The sequence below is a fragment of the Myotis brandtii genome, unplaced genomic scaffold, assembly GCF_000412655.1.
Source record: "Myotis brandtii unplaced genomic scaffold, ASM41265v1 scaffold208, whole genome shotgun sequence".
Classification (NCBI taxonomy): Eukaryota; Metazoa; Chordata; class Mammalia; order Chiroptera; family Vespertilionidae; genus Myotis; species Myotis brandtii.
The window spans coordinates 1,084,191-1,105,383 of NW_005357764.1; the positions used below are offsets into that span (position 1 = coordinate 1,084,191).

Genomic DNA, 21,193 nt, shown 5'->3' on the forward strand with positions numbered 1-21,193 from the left:
TAAAAAAAAGAATTCTTTCACACTTTATGAAAATTGGAACCCAAAAAGTACAAAATTACTTTCTTTTCTTAAGTGAAAATAATGTTTGCAAAAAATAAAAGGTTCTGTTTTTAACCCACCAAGTATTAATTGTAGTAAAATTACTTACTGTGCTCACGTTGACCTTTATAACTGGAATAAGCGATCTCCATGAAGATGTGGGGTCCTGAGATTCTGTTTTTACTTTAACTCTAAGAAGAAAAAATAAAAACTGAAGTATATAGGAAAGACTTAAATACCTGAGGATACAGTTGACCTACACGAAATATACATTATTAATACCAGCTGTACCTTTCCAAATACATCTAATGACGGCTCCAGTAAATGAAACAGAGACCATCTAACAGAAGACTAATAGCCCTAAAATGTCTCATTTCTGAATGCACTCCGCCATGTGTCAGTTTTTAGATCAAGCTGTAATAACAAAACTATGTTCTTAGAATGACAAGCTTTAATGTCAAAAGTGTCAATTATGAGATGCTGTCATTACATCTACCATCTGCTCACCACACTACAACGTGACATTTTAGAAGACAGCCAAAACTATTATTAAAACAAATGGATAATATCAATGCTCAGCCAGTGTTCTCAGTGGTCAAGTACTGACCCATGAACCAGGAGCTCATGGTTCAGTTCCTGGTCAGGCCACATGCCTGGGTTGTGGGCTCAATCTCCAGTGGGGGCCATGCAGGAGGCAGCTGATCGATGTTTCTCTCTCATCAATGTTTCTATATCTCTGTCCCTCTCCCTTCCTCTAAAATCAATAAAATAAAATATGTTTTTAGAGAGAGAAAATGACATGACACAAGTCACTTTGATGTTTCCTACTGTTTTGAGCATTTCTGACAACTGAGCTGATCCTTTTCCTTCCCTATTCTCACCACTTTGTGAAATGACAGGCAAAGAATGAGAAAAATATTGGCCACACACAAAGTACACAAAATTTAAAGAATGAAAGGTTCACAGCAATTCACTAAAGATTTTGGAAAACTTGAGGCATATCTCTTCAATAACCCATTATCTCCTAAATGGCACTTCTGAGACCAACTCCAGGAAGGTGACCCTCAGTGCTTAAAACTAAATTCAAAACAGACCTCATCACCAGCCCCCAACCTCCTCTTTCCCTGGGGTTCCCTGCCTAAGCATAATCGCTGCTTACATTAGAAATTTGGATTCACTATTGATCATCCCTCTTCCTCATTCTCCACATCTAATCTACCACTGTCTTATGGATTCATCTGCCTAAGTCTGTCTTGCTCCATCCACTTCTCCCCCTTTCCCTTGCTACCAACCCAGCTGATGAAATGTTACAACATCCTTCCATCTGGTCTCCCCGCCTCCAGCCTTACCTCCCTCCAATCACATCACAGCATTACTGACTTGGGGGAAAGCCCCTGATCCTGCTAAACCATTTTAATCTAAATTATCCCCACCTCAAATAATCCATTGCAGCGTCAGTAAGTAACTTCACTATTGCATACGATGTTTCTTCTCTATGGAAGACTCTTTATCACCACCTTTCCCTAACTGACTCACCCTTCAGGTCGCAGCCCTCCTGATCCTTCTATGTGAAATCTACTTTTGTCCCTGAGGTAATACTTCTTGCACGAAAAGTGCCTATTTTACCCATACTTGGCTATAAATTCCAACAAGACAGAAGACTTGTCATATTCCCAGTACCTCAGCTCTGTGCCTGGGACATAATATCCATTAAATATTTAATTCAGAATAAATGTCCTCATCATTGACTTAAAAAACAAACAAACTATTAGGTATGCAAGGCTGTTCGACATTCAAAAATCAATTAGCATTAACAGGTTAAAAACAAAAAATCAAATGATAGTATCACCAGATGCAGAAAAAGCATTTGACAAAATACAACAGCCATTATGATTAAAATCTCTCAGTAAATTAGGAATAGAGGGAAACTTCCTCATCTGTATATAGAGTATCTACAAAAGACCTAATTAACATCATACTTAAAGGTGAGAATCTAGAAGCTCTCCCATTAAGACTAGGGACAAAGCAAGGATGTCCTATTTCACCATTCCTTTTCAAGTTTGGAAATTATGGCTATTGCAGTAAAACAAGAAATAAAAAGTATGCAGAATGGGAAGGGGAAAATAAGACTTTCTTTGTTTGAAGATAACATAACTGTATATGTAGAAAGTTTGGAAGAACTGATCAAAAAAGCCTATTTGAACTAGTAAGTGATTACAGCAAGTTTGCAGGATACAAGGTTAATAACTTACAAAAGTCAATTACTTTCCTATATACCAGAAATGAAAAAGTGAATGTTTACATGTTGCAGATTAATAAAATTCAAGTGTGACAATGAACCTTTCAATGTTGGACTGGGTTCCTGTTCTTCCATTTTCCCGTGTTTTATCATCCTCTTTCTTGGGGGGGATTATTGTTGGCTCCAAACCAAATAATTCTTGAAGACGTCCATAAAGATCCGAACGATTATAGACATGAAACTCAAAGTCATTAACTGTGATGTATAATCTCGTTTCCGCCTTTGGATCTAAAGACATCAATTACACACATACACACAAAAGTTTTTAGTCAACTTTTTAAAAACTTTAGTCAAAGTTTTTGTCAATTCATTTTCCACACTTAAAGTAATTTAAATGATTTACTTTAAACCAGAATTCTATGATAAAGAGGATCATATTTAAAATACATATAAAACACTGGTAAAAGAAAGAAAAAAGCTAATGTTACTACAGCATTTTAATTTAGCATTCGAAAAACAACCTAAATTTCTAGATTTTGGTTATCTAATGCCATAATTTAAAGATCTTACATTAAGAATAGAAAAGTGTCATTTACAGAGTAAAAGTAAAACTTTACCCTAATATAGCCATACATTTATACTAAAATATAAGTAGCAAAATGTTCAAAGTATAATGTACTTAAACATCACATCAGTATTTAAACTTGTGCTTCATGGAAAGTAGGATTTTTCATAAAATACTAGTTTGTTTTTAAAAACTATTTAATACTAAAATAAAGATTTTATGAACCGTACACTTCAAACCATTTCAAATAAAAGACATAATTACATTAAATATAAGTAACAACAGAAATTTACAAATCCACCTATAAAGTGATAGATGGGCACTTGTTTCTGCTGAGGAAATAATCCAACACAGAGCATCACATGTTAACCAAGAGGCTCAACAGAAAGGTACCACGGTCAGTGCCTTATTTTGTTATGAATCATACAGGTGTTTTTTGAGACTTTTTAAATGTTTGTCCATTTTTGTCCCTACAGAACAAATTCAATTTAAGGCAATTAAAATTAGATATGACCAGTTAGAAGAGTTTAATTTTTTTATGGGTAAAGAAAGTTGTTATTAACTTTCATTTTAGTAGCTTAAGCTGTAGTTTAAATATGATATATATATATATATATCCCCCAAAATGCCAGAGTCAAATGTCCAGCAGCCTACTCAGACATCTCCAATGTGGTGTCTAACAGACATCTCACACTTGATACATCAACCAAATACCTGATTTCCCCCCAAAGCTATTCTACAATATCCCCCATCCTATCAACAGCAAGTCAATCCTTTCAATTGCTCTCTTTCTTTCATGCCTTAGATTTATCAGCTTTTCTTTCAACATAGATCCGCAACCACTGTCATGGCTCTGGCCCAAGTCACCGTCAACTTGAATGTCTTTATGGAACACAGCACAGTGGCTCCCATCGAATCTCCCTGTTCTGCCCTTACTCCTCTTACTATGCCTGTGCTTTACACACTGGCCAGACTTTCCAAAGCCTAGCTATTTGAAAGAGTAAAGACAAGATCTACCCTCCTTGAAGCCTCTGGTCTGGTTAGTGTCTAGTACAGGGGTGGGCAAACTTTTTGACTCGAGGGCCACAATGGGTTCTTAAACTGGACCGGAGGGCCGGAACAAAAGCATGGATGGAGTGTTTGTGTGAACTAATATAAATTCAAAGTAAACATCATTACATAAAAGGGTACGGTCTTTTTTTTTTTTTAGTTTTATTCATTTCAAACGGGCCGGATCCGGCCCGCGGGCCATAGTTTGCCCACGGCTGGTCTAGTAGGAGGGTTAGGGCCACATACCAGAACACTAACAGAGCCATGAAATAACTGGGAAGAAAATTCTGAGATGGTAAAATTCTGATGATAAAAGCAGAACCAGAAGAAATTCTAGAGTCTGTTTCCCATTTTCTGTTCATCCTTTTCATACCAGATAAATGATAATTAGTAGACATGTCAGGTAGACGTATGAATAAAGACACCGAAGTTGAAATGTAGAAAAGTGTCTTGGTAGACTGATTAAAGGGTGCTGAGAAGACCATTTATCACCAGTATGGGTCAGGCCAACAGATGTAACATGCAGTAAGGCTAGAAATGTGGGTAAGGGTCCTACTGAGGATGACTCTGAATAAATAATCAGCTAAAGTAAACCAATTTAACCAGGCAAGAAGAAGACTACTAAAAGGATTTTTAGTAAACTGGTGATAAAATCAGAGTTTTATCAAGTCCAAAGCTTTTAAAAAACATTTTTATCCTATATAATAAAGAGCTAATATGCAAATGGTTGTCATACCATCACACCATAATGGCTCAAATACTCAACACTGAGGAGAGAGGAATGGGGACCAGCCAGGCACAAATGAGCTCGCAAGAGAGGAACGGGGACCAGCCAGGCTGCAGCCCGGGAGAGGGACAAGCCGCCCGCCCCAGGCGCGGTCCCAGGCGCCTGAGGCTGCGGCCCAGGTTAAGCCACCCATCCACAGTCCCCTGCGGCTGCAGCCAGCCTGGGTGAAGCCGGCCCGAGTCCTGGGTGCCTGTGGCCAGCCAGAGGGAGGGAATCCCGGATCCCAGGTGCCTGTGACTGGCCAGAGGAGGAAATCCTGGGTCCGGGGTGCAGGGTGAGGCAGAGGTGGTTAGGGGCGATCAGACCAGCAGGGGAGCAGTCAGGGGTGATCAGGCAGGCAGACAGATGGTTAGGGGCAATCAGGCAGACAGGGAGAGGGGTTAGGGGCGATCAGGCAGGCAGGCAGGTAAGCGTTTAAGAGCCAGCGGTCCCGGATTGCAAGAGGCAGTCAGACATCCCCTGAGGGGTCCCAGATTAGAGAGGGGGCAGGCCCGGCTGAGGGACACACCCCCCCCCCCACATGAATTTCGTGCTCCGGGCCTCTAGTCTATTATAATAACCACAAATGAAAAAATGATTATGTCATCAACAATTTCAAACAAATAAAAAAAATGAAAACTCACCATGCTGCTTCTGCTTTGGGTTATACATTTTCCACCACCGAAAAATTATAAATCCATCTTGAATTCTAAGCAAGATAAATTACAAAAGTGAAAACAAGTAAGAATTTACTTAACTTGATTCTTAGTTAATTATTATATAAGACAGGCAATTGATAATGACTAAGGAAACAAAAATTCTCAATGGAACACTGACATACCTAAATGTTTCATACTCTTTCAGTTAATAAAGTAAAAGAGGATATGCACAGGTTTAAATTAGATTCTTCTATTCAGGTAAAATGTAATACTGGATTACATTCAATAGGAAAATGAAGTGCTAACAGAAAACCTTTTTATTTTATAAATATTTTTAATGTTGTAAAAACTACATAAACAAAAGGCTAACTCTCGAAAGGGGGACATTAGCACACTAGAGAAAACTTTTTTTTTTTTAAATATATTTTATTGATTTTTCACAGAGAGGAAAGGAGAGAGATAGAGAGAGTTAGAAACATCGATGAGTGAGAAACATCAATCAGCTGCCTCTTGCACATCCCCCACTGGGGATATGCCCGCAACCCAGGTACATGCCCTTGACCGGAATCGAACCCGGGTCCTCTCAGTCTGCAGGCTGACGCTCTATCCACTGAGCCAAACCGGTTTCGGCTAGAGAAAACTTTTAAAGATAATCTTTCATTTCTGTAATGATATATCACTTCATGCTCCAATTTTAACTTTTACTTTTTACTTTTAATTTGGAATAATTTTAGACTCACAAAGAAGATGCCTCTACTGTTTCAAGAGAAGTATAAGTAGTGCCAAACCCTGGCATCTCTCAAATAATTCAAAATTTTCCAAATTCTAAGTAACAAATTTTAAGAAGATCACAAAAATAAGAGTAAGCTGCCCAACCAGTGTGGTTCAGTGGTTGAGCACCAATCTATAAACTAGGAGGTCACAGCTCGATTCCCAGTCAGGGCACATGCCTGGGCTGCAGCCTTGATCCCCAGTAGGGGGCATGCAAGAAGCAGCCAATCAATGTTTCTCTCTTATCATTGATGTTTCTATCTCTCTCTCTCTTCCTCTCTGAAATCAATAAAAATATTTTTTTAAATAATAATAATAACAGAGCAAGCTTTTCTTACAAGGCTTACAGAAGAGAGAACATATCAAACATATTATTAATTCTTAATACATTAAGATTTGTGTTTTCTTCTTAAAGTAAAATTAGAGTTGTTAACAGATGCTAAACAATTCTAAACACTTACTACCTAATAAGAACCCAATGGGTGAGCATTATCAACATATCTGATCCTTATTTTATATAACAAATGACCACCATGAATTCTACAACAGAAATGATCAGGTAATTTAATGCCTCAATTTTTCATCTTGCAATGAAATGAGATTATTGATTTCTAAATACTGCTATTAGGTAAACATTTTGCCAGTCTAAACTTTAGCTAAATTAATCCATGGTTAGAAATATTTTAAAACATTAATTCATTAAGTCTGATTTACTAAAAAAATTATTTCTGATTTATGGTTTTGTTGTTGTTGTTGTTGTTTTATATATATATAATTTTTTTTAATTGATCTCAGAGAGGAAGGGAGAGGGAGAGAGAGACAAAAACGTCAATGACGAGAACCACGGACCGGCTGCCTCCTGCACAACCCCCACTGGGGATCGAGCTGAAACCCAGGCATGTGCCTTGACTGGAATCGAACCTGTGACCCCTCAGTCCACAGGCTGATGCTCTAGCCCTGAGCCAAACCAGCCAGGGCTGATTTATGGTTTTATTTGAAGAACCAAGTAATATTAAAACAAGTATCATAATTAGAAAATTTTTTCAAGTTTAAGGTAGGTTCTTTTATTTGTTTTAGGTTTTGTTTTTGCTTTTTACCTAATAGACATGTCTTCTGTAATGTAATAGATTTCACGAACCATGATTTTTCCAGAAAGAACAGAGAAAGAGAAGGAGCCTGTTATAGGGAAAAAAAAAACAGCAATTAATTTAATTGTTTTGATAGATAGTAGAGCTCTTAACACTTAAAATAATCTTAGCAATCAATTCATTCAGTAATTAAATGTTCTCTCCTGACTCCCTTCCTGATATCCTTACAGCCTTACTAATTTCTATCATTTTTCCTGAAAAAGTGCCACACGTATCATCACTATGGACTGAGTTACTAAAAACCATATAAGAACATTAGTTTTAATAGCTGCTTCATACGACTAATTCTCTTAATTATGCACAGCCATTAAATAAACCCACAACAGTGAGTAATTCACCATTTTTCTCCATTACTCTAGGAACCAGTCACTGCCTCAAATTAATGGAAGATTATTTATGTTTGAGAGAAGTTCATGTCCATTAAGAGGTACTCAACTCCAGGGAAGGCTAGAATGGTTCTATTCAGTGCCCCCTCCTCCTTTCTCACGGGTTTGGAACTTTCCAGAGCATATAGCTTCCTAGTACACTCTCCCATCTATCTGCAAACCTCCCACTTATAAGTAGTTAGAAACTAAACTAATAAAGCAGGCCACAAAATGAAATATGACTCCAACTTACAGGTTTTTAAAGTACGGGTTACTTGAAGAAAAAAAAAGAGCAAATAATTCATTGGGCATTAGAAACTTTCTCTAGATCAGCTGTTCTCAACCTGTGGGTCGCAACCCCTTTGGGGGTCACCTAAGACCATCGGAAAACACATATATAATTACATATTGTCTTTGTGATTAATCACTATGCTTTAATTATGTTCAATTTGTAACAATGAAAATGGGGGTCACCACAACATGAGGAACTGTATTAAAAGGTCGCGACAATAGGAAGGTTGAGAACCACTGCTCTAGATGGAATTGAGAGAAATTTCTGTTTCCATATTTTATATCTGTCTATATTTTTTCAAATTATTTTCATGAGTATCTTTTATAAACAAAGTCAAAGAGTAACTATGGAAACACTTTAACAAATAAGAATGAGGTAAAGAGCATAACCTGTTACAGAGAGCTGTAAGAGAGAAATTCAAAGTAGGTTAGTTTATCCTTCATGAAACAATGGTAAATTTCTAAAGCTACTACCTGTTTATAAAATATAAATGTATAATATATACCTAAGATTACACAGAAGAAAATAATGCAGGTTTACTCCAACTCACCAATATGGATATAGCCATGTTTGTATAATCTGTTGACAACCAAGGTTAAAATAAGACCAACATTCCGAGAATTATAATATGTGAGATAAATAATCCATCCACAGGACAAAATGGTAGCTGTTGGGAGAAAAAAGTACAAAAGGATATCACTTTCAATCACCTTAATATCTTAGTAAAACTTTGTTGATAAAAGATCATTTACCACGCTCAGAAATGATAATATGGTAGTAAGTCCTCTTACAATTTAATACCTTGGGTTTTAAAATCAGAGGTTAGAGCTACCTTATCCACCTTTCCTCACTTTCTTTTAGTCATTAGCCAGAAATGCAGAGATTCCAATCAGATCCATTAGAGCAGTGGTTCTCAACCTTGACTGCACATTAGAATCACCTGGGAATCTTTTTAAAATCCTGATTTCTGGGCCTCATCCTCCGGAAATTCTGTTTCTTTGTTATAGGGTGGGGCCACAACATTAGTAACAAAGAAACAGACTTTCCGGAGGATGAGGCCCAGAAATCAGGATTTTAAAAAGATTCCCAGGTGATTCTAATGTGTAGCCAAGGTTAAGAACCACTGCATTAGAGCCTTCTGTTTTTCTTGTTACCTTTTTCACTGCTTTGTACTGTTTTCTTTATTAAATATATGTAAAGATGTTCTGGAAGAGAAAGCCCGTAATTCTGAACATTATGAAAAACATCCACCTTTATCGAGCTACAAGCTCATTTCCAAGCTATTCACTAAAGGCTAAAGTCACTTAAAAAGAAAGAAAATTAATGATTTCTTAAATCAGAGAAAAGTCATTGATTTTTTAAATCAATAAACTCTGCTTTCTAAAAAGTAATGGAGTCAGGGGGTGGGGACTGGAGGGGTCAATGGGGGGGAGAGGGGACATATGTAATACTTTCAACAATAAAGACTTATTTAAAAAAAAAAAGTAATAGATCCTGGCCAGTGTGGTCACTGGTTTAATTCCTGGGTTGTTTGCTCAATCCCCAGTAGGGGCATGCAGGAGGTAGCCAGCTGATTTTTCTCTCTCATTGGTGTTTCTATCTCTCTATCCCTCTTCCTTCCTCTCTCTCTAAAATCAATAAAAACATTAAAATAAATAATGAAAATAAGTAGGAATTTAGCCCACTTAAAGGCATATCTATATTAAACAGGACATCTTATACTATTTTACTACAATTGATAAAACAATAACCATTTAAGAATGTCTACTTTTATTGAATACACTACAATAAATGATATTCCAAGTTTGACCATTTGTCAATCTATCATGAAGTTTATAATCACTTACAAAATTTATAATATTCCAAAAAAAACTAGACCATGAATATACAAAAGGTAGAACACAATAAAGCATTTTCTGATAATATTTTTTACTTATCTATTTTTAAAGTATAACTATTTTCTAAATTAGGACAAAGTAATGTAAACCAATTTAACATGTATAACCTTTTAGCAACATCAAATTAAGTTCTTGACTTTAAAAAAATTATTTAATATGATAAAACAAGGCAGTCACTGATACAACATTTCACAGGGTAGCTTAGATTGATGGTAATAGCTTTGATGTAGCAAGTGCTATGATGTGTCCATAAAAATTATTCCTAGAACAATTATTTCAAAAAATTATTTTGATGACATTTCATTATGTTTTAAGTTTAAAGTCATTTTGTAGTAATTTTTACTGTAAATCACTGTGTCAGGTTGTTGTGGGCCATTCAGAAAGGCAAGAGGTATGTGAAGAGAAAGTATGCTTCTAGCGTTAAAGAACATAGGAACTATGGCCTTTTCATTGTGACATGGCCCCACCCCCTTCAATATTATAAGGCCAATCACTGCTTACTAGTAAAATTTGGCAGTTGCTACTCCATCCATAAAAAAAAACAAAAAAAAAACACAAAACAGTAATGTAGCCCTCGCCAGTTTGGCTCAATGGATAGAGCGTTGTTGGACTGCGGACTGAAGGGTCCTGGGTTCGATTCCTGGTCAGGGCACATGGGGGTTGCAGGCTCGATCCCCAGTGTGGGGCATGCAGGAGGCAGCTAATCTATGATTCTCTCTCATCATTGATGTTTCTATCTCTCTCTCCCTCTCCCTTCCTCTCTGAAATCAATAAAAATATATTTTTAAAAAAGTAATATACAAAAAAATACATTTTACTTACCAACGAGGAGCCACACAACATTAGAATTGTGTTCTGTAAGAAAATCTTCTAATTGGGTGATACTAGGAACAATACTGTCATTCTTCCTTTGATCCATTATTGAAGTTTTTCCAGAGCAGCATCTAAAGGTCTAAGAGTTCAAAGGTTAAATTTAGAATCAGAGAATTATTAATCTGCAAGGAAAATCATGTAAGGGGGGAAAAGGTGAATTTAATAAATATGAAAGTTTATTAAATCACATTCTGTACCTTCAATGATAAAAATACAAAAATACAATAAATAACAAAACATGTCCACATTTCTATCTATATATATAAAAGCCTAAGTGACCAAACAACCAGTCAACCGGTCACTATGACGCACACTAACCACCAGGGGGCAGATGCTCAATGCAGGAGCTGCCCCCTGGTGGTCAGTGCACTCCCACAGCCAACCTCCCATGGTTCCTCCCCCTGGCCGGCTGGCCCTGATCGACCCTGATGGGGACTGGGCAAGATGGCCCCAATCAGCCCCAATCACCATCCAGGCTGAGGGACCCCACCTGTGCATGAATTTGCGTACCGGGCCTCTAGTAAAAGTCCATAATTATGAACACTGCAAAGATAATCAAGTATTTCCAAAGATCCTCTTTACCCTTAAGAAAATACAATGTTACATGTATATTATATCTCACAATATAAAACTGGAGCTTGGCCGGCATGGCTCAGTGGTTGAGCTCTGATCTATGAAGCAGGAGGTCATGGTCCAATTCCCAGTCAGGGCACATGCCCGGGTTGTGGGCTCAATCCCCAGTATAGGGCCTGCAGGAAGCAGCCGATCAATGATTCTCTCTCATCATTGATACTTCTCTCTCTCTCTCTCTCGCCTTCTCCCTCTCCCTTCCTCTCTGAAGTCAATAAAAATATATATTTTTTTAAATAATGGTTTAAAAAACTGGAAAAAAAATGTTCTCAAATTTTTCAAAGCTTTGAAAATTCTATCAACCAGCAACTTAAAATGTGGGAGCTAACTTTAAATATGAGCTTTCTCTTTCTCCCTTTTTTAGTTTTTTTAGACTAAAAAAATTTTTTAAAGGAGGAAACATTTTGAAAACACCTTTAATCTAAAACCAAATATTCACATATAATGGTTTACATAATAACATATGTACCTATTTCATACGTATTTTTATCATTTTACAGATGTATCACCAGCATAACACTAGGGGTGAAAAGATCTTCTGCTTCCTGGAAATATTCCAGGAGGGATATGTCCCAGCATTCAGCTTTCCACATGAAAAGGGGGTCTGTTTTGAATCAAATCCAAGGGGAGGTGATCTATTCACCAAAAGGATCTAGAGTCTCCATCCCAATCTCCATCACTACCACTGTTAACAACCCACAGCCAAAGAGAATGTACAAGGAGGGTGTTAGGTTGCAAAGGCAGAAAACTGCAGCGTCACAGCTTTCACCAACATTTTTCCAGTTTCAGCTAATGCAAAAACTTACTTAAGAGAAATTAACAGATAAAGGCTCAATAGTTAAGAGAACATACTTTGAACAAGTACAGAAGTAAAGGGTAAGACTTAATAAAGACCCTAAAGTGAGACATGGACATTGTAGTATAAAGGATGTCAACACACAATGGACACAGAATCAGGCTGAACTGGGGCTGAGCCCCATTGTGTAAGTGGACACCACCAATTCCTTAGTGGAGAGGAACTAGAGACTGATGTAAGAACCTACTGCATAACCTTCAGAGAGCAAATGATGGCCTGAAAACAAACTGGTTGCTTCCTCTTCCTCTCCCCTTCCTGAAGGGTTCATCTAAAAGCCACAAGGTAGGCAAAGTAAGGCCAGCATCTGCACCTGGGGAAGAAAGGGACAGGAGTCTCATGGCTAGAGGGGATGTCAGAGGTGAACAAGGATAAATAAGTATCCACCTGTGTGATGAAGAGGCTAGCAGAACAGCAGCAGTGCCTCAGGGTATCAAAGCCTTAGCAGCATGAGGAGGCCATATGTGCAGAGGAGGTCAGGCACAGCACGCTGGAGCCTGAGTGGAAGGAAAGGAGCATCCATGGTGGGGGACAGGGCAGGAGAAGTCCAGCTCAAGGTGCCAAAGCCTGAGCACAGCAACAAGAACATCTGCATGGGGAGGCTCCTGGTGCAGGGGGTCAGAACCCAAGAGGAAGACCTACATTGAGGGCTTAGTCCCCAGTGTGGGCCATGCAGGAGGCAGCCATTCAATGATGTATCTATCTCTCTATACCTCTCCCTTCTTCTCTGATATCAATTTTTTAAAAAATGTTTTTAAAGAAAAAAAATAAAACTCTTAAAAAGCTGTAGAAAACATATCTACACCCGCCCTCGCCTTCCCGCCTCCCCTATTGTTCCGCCCCTGGCCTCCCGCCTTTCCCCTTCCCACCTGCTCCCCTTTTCCCTCAGTCACCTCACACCTGCAGTCCTTGGCTTTCACCCTCCCTCCCCCTGCCTCCCCACCAGTGACCAAAGACTTGACCACTCAAAGTCCAGCTCCCCAGAATACTGCTCGATATGGGCACTGGTGTGTGACTGAAGGTTGATTAAATGTCACTCTCACCATCCGCCTACTTACGCATGGAAAGGAAGTTGGCAGTATCATGGGAAAGAAAGGAGAATCAGTTAAGAAGATGCGCAAGGAGAGTGGTGCATGTATCAACATCTCAGAAGGGAATTGTCCTGAGAGAATTATCACTTTGACTGGACTCACTAATGCCATCTTCAAAGCCTTTGCTATGATCACTGACAAACTGGAAGAGGACATCAGCAGCTCTATGACCAATAGCACAGCTGCCAGTAGACCCCCAGTCACCCCGTGGCTGGTGGTCCCTGCTAGTCAATGTGGCTTTCTCATTGGGAAAGGTAGCTGCAAGATCAAGGAAATAAGAGAGAGTACAGGGGCTCAGGTCCAGGTGGCAGGGGATATGCTCCCCAACTCAACTGAGCAGGCCATCACTATTGCTGGCATTCTGCAATCCATCATTGAGTGTGTGAAACAGATCTGTATGATCATGTTGGAGTCCCCCCCAAGGGTGTGACCATCCCATACTGGCCCAAGCCGTCCAGTTCTCTGGTCTCTTTGCAGGTGGTCAAGCTTATACCATTCAAGGAAAGTGTACCATTCCACAGCAACAGTCTCATTTTCCCATGACGCATAGCAACACCGGATTCAATGGCATTGAATCCAGCTCTCTAGAGGTGAAAGGCTATTTGGGCAGGTTGGATGCATCTGCTCAGACTACTTCTCATGAACTCACCATTCCAAATGATTTGATTGGCTGCATAATCAGGCGTCAAGGCACCAAAATCAATGAGATCCATCAGATGTCTGGGGCGCAGATCAAAATTGCGAACCCAGTGGAAGGATCTACTGATAGGCAGGTTACCATCACTGGATCTACTGCCAGCATCAGCCTGGCTCAATATCTAATCAATGTCAGGCTTTCTTCAGAGACAGGTGGCATGGGGAGCAGCTAGAACAATGCAGATTCATCCATAATCCCTTTCTGCTGTTCACCACCACCCATGATCCATCTGTGTAGTTTCTGAACAGTCAGCGATTCCAGGTTTTAAACAGTTTGTAAATTTTCAGTTTCTACACACTTTATCAACCACTCGTGATTTTTTTAATTAAAGCATTTTAATTCCTTTCTCTGTTCAGCTGTTAATGCTGAGATCCATATTTAGTTTTATAAGCTTCTCCCTGTTTTGTTTTGTTTTGTTTGTTGTTGTTTTTTGGCTCATGATTTTTTTTGTTTGTTTGTCAATGAAATGTAAGAGTGGAATATTAATACATTTCAGTTTAGTTCTGTAATGTCAGGAATTTTTCAAAAAAATTAAAAGATGGACTGAAAAAAAGGATCAATCAATTAATGTATCAATAAGTGGGAAACAAATAGATGTTTCTCTCTCTCAAATAAATATAATTTTAAAAAGCATTAGCAAAGTAAAATTCTAAAGGTTTCTTGTAATAAAAGTATTTTCATTTTTGTATCTGGCCCTTAAGCTCCTCTCTTATCTTCTACCTTAAGTCCATTCAGTCAGAAAACCTTACCTAATATATCTTCAATCTATCTACCCAACAATAGGTAAGGTCTTTGGCTGTGGGGAGAGAGGGAGGAGGAAACTGGTCACATGTGTTCACCAACACTCTCATCATATCAAGTTTAAAGGAAGTATTTTTTATTAGCATGTTGTTATGCAAAGAATCCAACAGATTCATTTAATAGCCAATTCCTGTGAGCTGAGAATATTGCTCCACTTGAAATTGAACTTTTATGTAAAAATTTTTTAAAAGGCTGCTTTAGGAAACTTTATGGGAATATGACTTACACAATACTACTGGTGACATGTGATACAGTACTCTAATGGATATGGAGCTAGATAGAAACATACTTCACAAAGTACAATAAGGTCAGTAGTTTAAAGTCTAGACCAGTGGTTCTCAACCTGTGGGTCGCGACCTCTTTGGCGGTCGAACGACCCTTTCACGGGGTCGCCTAAGACCATCCTGCATATCAGATATTTACATTACGATTCATAACAGTAGCAACATTACAGTTATGAAGTAGCAACGAAAATAATTTTATGGTTGGGTCACAACATGAGGAATTGTATTTAAAGGGCCAGAAGGTTGAGAACCACTGGTCTAGACTCTAAACATTTAGGTGGATATTATCTTACTCTTTGAAATGTTAATTCCATGGAATTAGCTCACCATGAAAATAGAGCTCCCATGGCACTAGCTAACATTTATTTACAGCTTGCTATGTGCCAGGCACTGTTCCAAACACTCTACATGTGTTTACTCATCTAACCATCACAAATAACTACCCATTTACAATTTTCCCCTTTTACAGATGAGAAAACTGTGGCAGAAGCTAAGCACAAACACAGGTTAGGGTCCATCTAAGATCATAACCTAGACAGATCATCTGGCTTTAGAGTCTGTTATATTGCTTCTCATCACTTATGTTCACTGAAATCAGTAACGATCTCTTGGTTTTCCATTTCTTTTCTATGAAAAATTAGTTCCCTCCTCCCAACTCTAGATTCTAGTTTAGGAGCTATTATGAATGTTACCAAAATTCATTTTTTGGTATAATAAATTCATATTTTGCCCACTATGACATTTTTCTCCTAAAAGGGTGGCCCATTAAATCAAAGATCAGCAGTTTTTTGCGATTTTTTTAGATAACCACAAGCAATAACACATAAAGACTGATGTGTTACAGAGACTGATTAACAGCAAAGAAGGCCACATTGTGAAGTAAGCCAAATCCAACTGAACCACTCCCCACTTTTCTGCACCTCCCTCTCACCTGGTCAAAAAAGGCTGTATCTACATATTTTTAAAGAGCTTTGTCCCCTAAAGAAATTGACAACTGATAGAAGGTATGTGGTAGTTTTAAAATATGTCCAAAAATTATTTGATCTTCCTCCCTTCAAGAGGTGGAGCTTAAGTAATTCCCCTCCCAAATGTGGTCTGGACTGAATGATACAATTCTAAGAGAATATGGCAGAAGCAATGATGTATAACTAGATCACAGATGGCATCATGGCCTCCTCCTTGCTCTCTGTCTTGGGTCATCTGTTCTGGGGAACCAGCTGCCTTGCTAGGACACGTAAGAAGCCCTAGAGAGGTCCATGTGGTGTGGATTTGAGGCCTCAAGCCAACAGCCATGTGAGTGAACCATCATGGAGGCAATTCCTCCAGCCCCAATTGAGTCCCTAGATGACTAAGTCCCAGCCAAGATCTTGGCTACAACCTCTTGAGACCCTATGTCAGAAGTAATAAGCTTAGTAACTCCCAAGTTCTGAGTCCATAGAAACTCTGAGATAATAAATGTTTTAAGCCACAGAGGTTTGGGATAATTTGTTACTCAGCAATAGATAACTAATATAAAGTATAAGGAAGATAAGCAAAGTAGCTCTACTCATATGGTTCATACTTACCATCTTAAGCTAAACTACCCCCACTCTTCTTCCCTCTTCCTTCTTACCAAGAGATCAGAAGTCAGCAAGCCCACATCAAAAGGCTACCAATCCCATGAGCAAATAATTTCCCTCTTCCTACCATAAGTGGGTGTCTCCTGCATGGACTTTGTGAAGCAAGCTCCACTCTGCCTCCTACCAATTTATCTGTATCCATAATCATCACTACCTCCCTACCTCCTGTCTCAGTAGAAGTCTATAGAAAGTACCTTTGACCTGCATCCCTTCCAGCTTAGTCAGTGATCAGCTATATCAATTATTCTTCCTCATTCTGTTATCTTCATATTTTCTTTTTGATGGCTTTTTGTCCCAGCAAATAAAGAGTGTACTATAAATGTATTCATATCACTCATACCTTTAAAAAACAAAAGCCCTCTCTCAAATACATCTCTTTAGCTACCCTCTCTCTATTTTACTTAAAACCAAAGTTTCTGAAAGATTAAATGACATTAGGTATTTCAATTTCCTCATCATTTACCAAGTGTGAACTGGCTCCATCTATATAATTGCTCTTGCTCAAGTCAACAACTTCTTGACTGATATGTCCAATGGATACTTCTGTTGTCCTCATTTTATTTGATGTCTCAAAGATGTCTAATATTCATTCCTTTTCTCCAAACTCAGTTCCTTCACTGACTGCTGTGACTCTCCTGATTTTCTCCTACTTCCCTGCCCATCCCATCTCCTTTGAGGTGTGTTTTTCTTCTATCTTAACCTTAAGAATTAGTGTACCCCATCCTTACTTCTCTTCTATCACTTCACATGTTCTCCCTGAGTGATCTCATCCATTCACACTGCTTTTAATTATCACCTATAAATGGAGACTCCACAATTTATACCTCAAGATGAGTCTTCCTAACTACATAATGACATTTCTTTTTTTCTTTTTTGTTATTCCTCACCGAGGATATTTTTCCATTGATTTTTAGGGAGAGTGGAAGAGAGGGAAAGACAGAGAGAAACATTGATATGAGAGAAACACATCGATTGGTTGCCTCCTGCATGAGCCCCATCCAGGGCCCCGGCCGGGGAGGAGCCTACAACCAAGGTATGTGCCCCTGATGGGAATCATGCCCGGGGCCCTTTGGTCCATAGGCCGATGCTCTATCCACTGAGCCAAACTGGCTAGGGCTACCTAATGACATTTCTTGGTGGAAATCACAGAGGCCTCAAATATAATAGCTCTCAACTAAACTTATCTCCTCCAACCATGTTCCCAATTTATTGCTCTTCCTATTCTCCCTCAGAAATAGCCCCAGAATCCACTCAGTTTCCCAAGCCAGATATCAGGTAATCCATTTCATTTACCCTGCAAGTATTTATTAAATATTATGTGCTTGAACATGACAGCAACCAGGAAGTACTCTGACTCTACTTTCCTTCAACCCAATAATTCTTACCCATTCTATCTCCTTTGCATCTGTATAGTCATCTCCATCCCTTAATTCCCATTTGCCTGTTTTACTTCTGACTCTGACTCTCATTTGCCATCTGGTCTTATTACAATAGCCTCTACTTGATCCCCATGGTTCCAAGCTCACCTCTCTCCAATTCATCATCCAGAATGCCTATTTGACCATGGCACTTCTATTTGTCACATGTAAATTCCCCCAAATTTCCTCAAATTAAAGAGTTAATTTGTTAATCTCCGATGAAATTTTGAAATTCTATCACTATCTTTAACATGAAAAACAGTATGCTAAAATGAAGTCTGTAAGAATCTGAGTTTCCCACTGTACCTTAAAGTAGTACTAATAGAATACCTTCTTTTATTATTTACAATAATATGAAAGATTTATTATAAATACAAACATCTACCATAGGGTTGCATAGTGCTGCTTTCCCAGTCTTTTAAATAAACCAAAATCATCCTTGCATATAAAATTAAGGAAATGTATGGTTCACAATAATATTACCTTCTAGAAAAAAACTCACTACTCTAGCACTCTTCAGGGCCATTTAGACCACTCTATTACTAGAAGCCTGAAATAATGCCTGACATATGGTACTTGTTAAATATTTATCAATGAATTAAATGTTCCTTAATCATGTTTAACCATGCCTTCTACTATTCTCCATAGAACTCATAGTAAAAAAAAAATACTTGAGTTTTAACTACACATACTATTCTATGAAGAACAAACAAAAAGTCAAACAATTTTCTTCATTTCTTTTTTAAACCCTTTATACACAGGCAGATTAATGACTTGCAAAAGAGAGAAAAGAACAGTGACACTTGATAGAAAATCAAGCCAAAACTTTCTGTGGCCTTATTCTTCCAATACACAAGCTCAGCACATGACTCAACTGTCAGTCAGGTATCAGTAGTTCCAAAGTCAAGTATAATGATTGGCAGGTCAAGTTATACACCACCCTCACCCAACCCTCATTCCTTGACCATTTAAGCAGATCAAAACACAACTGAAACAGAAAGTCAGAAAAGTTCCTCTACCTGAACTTTAATTGGAAATTATATTGTTTCCTAACTTAGCCGAAATATTTACCTGTTTTTATTCCCAGAGTCTTCAATGTTGTTTTTCCTTCTCCTTATCTTCAGAAGGCCCATCTGCAGTGTTTCATCTTAACAAACCTAAAAAAGAACAAAAAACATTTCAACAAATTATACAAGATATTCTGGCTTTAAGAGAAATTTTACCATTTCAGATTAAATTATTTGATTACATAAAAGTATTTAATGTTAATTCAATACTATATTTCATTCTTTAAAGTTTCCAAATAAAAAATACTCCTAGAATACTCTAGAAAATCTAGAATAAGACCACAATTTCCAAACTATGGCCTACCAAACATTTGAAAACTACTTACTGTACTTATGGAAAAAGCATGATTTTGTTCGTTAGAGGGTTCTAGAGGTCGAATCCTACCTTCAAAACATTCTCTAAGTGTGGCCTTGAAAAAGTTCTCTCAGATTGCTGGTCTCTGCTGGCACGAGCAGCTCCTCAGTTTTTTTTCCTATTCCCAGCACCTAGCACATTTCTTAACAAATGAAAACCAACCTGCAAATAACACTGATTAAGGGGCTGTAACCAGGAGTCGAATCACCCGGTTTAAATCACAGCTCTGACTTTGGACGAATTGTTTCTTTTCTTTTTCTTTTCTTTTTTTTAACTTTAAGATAACATTTATTGAGTAAATTACAGAAGTGGAAAAAAGTAATTCCTAGAAGAAATGGGCTTAGGAAGCATGTTATAGACTTAAAAGAAGGGCCCTTGGAGTTTGGGGCATGAGAAAGCTAATGCTAAGGTGCCTGAGGGGAAGGGGGGGAGGGAAGGAAGGGAAAGGGAAAGGGAAAGGGAAAGGCACAGGCATGCTCCCAGGAGGGAGAGCACTTGGACGAGTTGTTTCTTAGGCTATGGCTTTAGTTCTCTCATCTGTAAAATGAGAATAAAAGGCCTTACATGATAGGATTGTTATGATGACTACATGAGGTAATATATGCACATCATGTACCACTCAATAGTTTTATAAAATAAATATTCTGGCCCGGCAGGGCGTGGCTCCGTGGTTGTTGACCTATGAACCAGGAGATCACAGTTCGATTCCAGTCAGGGCACATGCCCGGGTTGTGGGCTCCATCCCCAGTGGGAGGCATGCAGGGAGGCAGCTGGTCAATGATTCTATTTCATCATTGATGTTTCTCTCTCCCTCTCTCTCCCTCTCTGAAATCAATAAAATATATTTTTAAAAGAAATATTCTGGTATATTCCTCTGTTTTTATACTTGATGGGTCTAGTTAACTTAGAATACATCAGCTTCACTGCCGTAAATGAAGCGAAAGCAGCAACATGAAACCAGTTGAAACTTACACACTTGGACACTTCCAATACCATGGTTTCCTTACAGAGGAAATTTACAAGAACTCTTGGCCTTTGACCAGCGTCCCTAACTTTCTACAGGCAAAAACGAAGGCCAGCGCAGTGGGAGGGTGGGGGGTAGGAGACAACTAACACTCTGAAAAGGAAAATCAACTTCCTTTCACCTCCCTTTGACCAAGATAACGTTTCCGCTGAAATGCGTTCTCTGCCATAGTGCAGACTCAGCAAGCACCCATTCAGAATACAAAACACACCCCGCCTGGTTGCCGAGGGGGGTCCGAGGGCTCCACCGCCCCTGCTCAGCAGCCTGCAGTCGCCCGCAGCCAGGTGCTCGCAGGGCTGACGCCGCGGCCGGCAGGTGCACGGTCCTCCCGCGGAGACCACACCCGCGAGCGGGCGCCGCCCACCTGCCTCCTCCCCAGCCGCCGGGCCACTCCGGCATCCCAAACCCCGCCAGCCGACGGTCCCGGCCCTTCCAGGCCTTCCCACTGACCTACGACACCGGTCTCAGGTCCTGGTGCTGCAGGTAGGGAGAGCAAAAGGCGGCGAATGTGTCGACACCACAGCAGGCAGCTGAGATGAAGCCAAACCTCCCCACCTCCGACCCGCCTGAGGTCCCGAGACACTGGACAAAGTGCTGACCAACCGAACCCGGTCCCGTCCCCTCACCTGGGCGAGCGACTGGGGCGGTCCGGAACCGCCCGGCCTCTCATCGGAGGATGCCAAGGGCCA

General features: G+C 39.2%; 1 protein-coding gene and 1 pseudogene across 10 annotated transcripts in view; one reads left to right on the forward strand and one right to left on the reverse strand.

Annotated features, from left to right (window-relative positions):
* The window catches only part of KIAA1109 (KIAA1109 ortholog), a 157,701-nt gene extending 136,509 nt beyond the window's left edge, over window positions 1-21,192 (reverse strand). For 8 of the 10 annotated variants that reach the window (XM_014539037.1, XM_014539038.1, XM_014539039.1 and 5 more), the window contains exons 1-8: window positions 21,131-21,192; window positions 19,130-19,215; window positions 10,615-10,744; window positions 8,445-8,561; window positions 7,187-7,265; window positions 5,304-5,368; window positions 2,380-2,566; window positions 149-230 (exon numbers count right to left, since the gene is read on the reverse strand). In XM_014539037.1, coding sequence (XP_014394523.1) covers window positions 149-230; window positions 2,380-2,566; window positions 5,304-5,368; window positions 7,187-7,265; window positions 8,445-8,561; window positions 10,615-10,711 — 627 coding nt within the window. In that variant the 5' untranslated portion in view covers window positions 10,712-10,744; window positions 19,130-19,215; window positions 21,131-21,192. Of the gene's footprint in view, window positions 1-148; window positions 231-2,379; window positions 2,567-5,303; window positions 5,369-7,186; window positions 7,266-8,444; window positions 8,562-10,614; window positions 10,745-16,834; window positions 16,904-19,129; window positions 19,216-20,954 lie in introns of those variants that run through there. The other 2 variants (XM_014539034.1, XM_014539035.1) reach the window with 2 other exon arrangements.
* On the forward strand, window positions 13,113-14,482 carry LOC102261956 (annotated as a pseudogene).
* Window position 21,193: the final 1 nt, after the last annotated feature.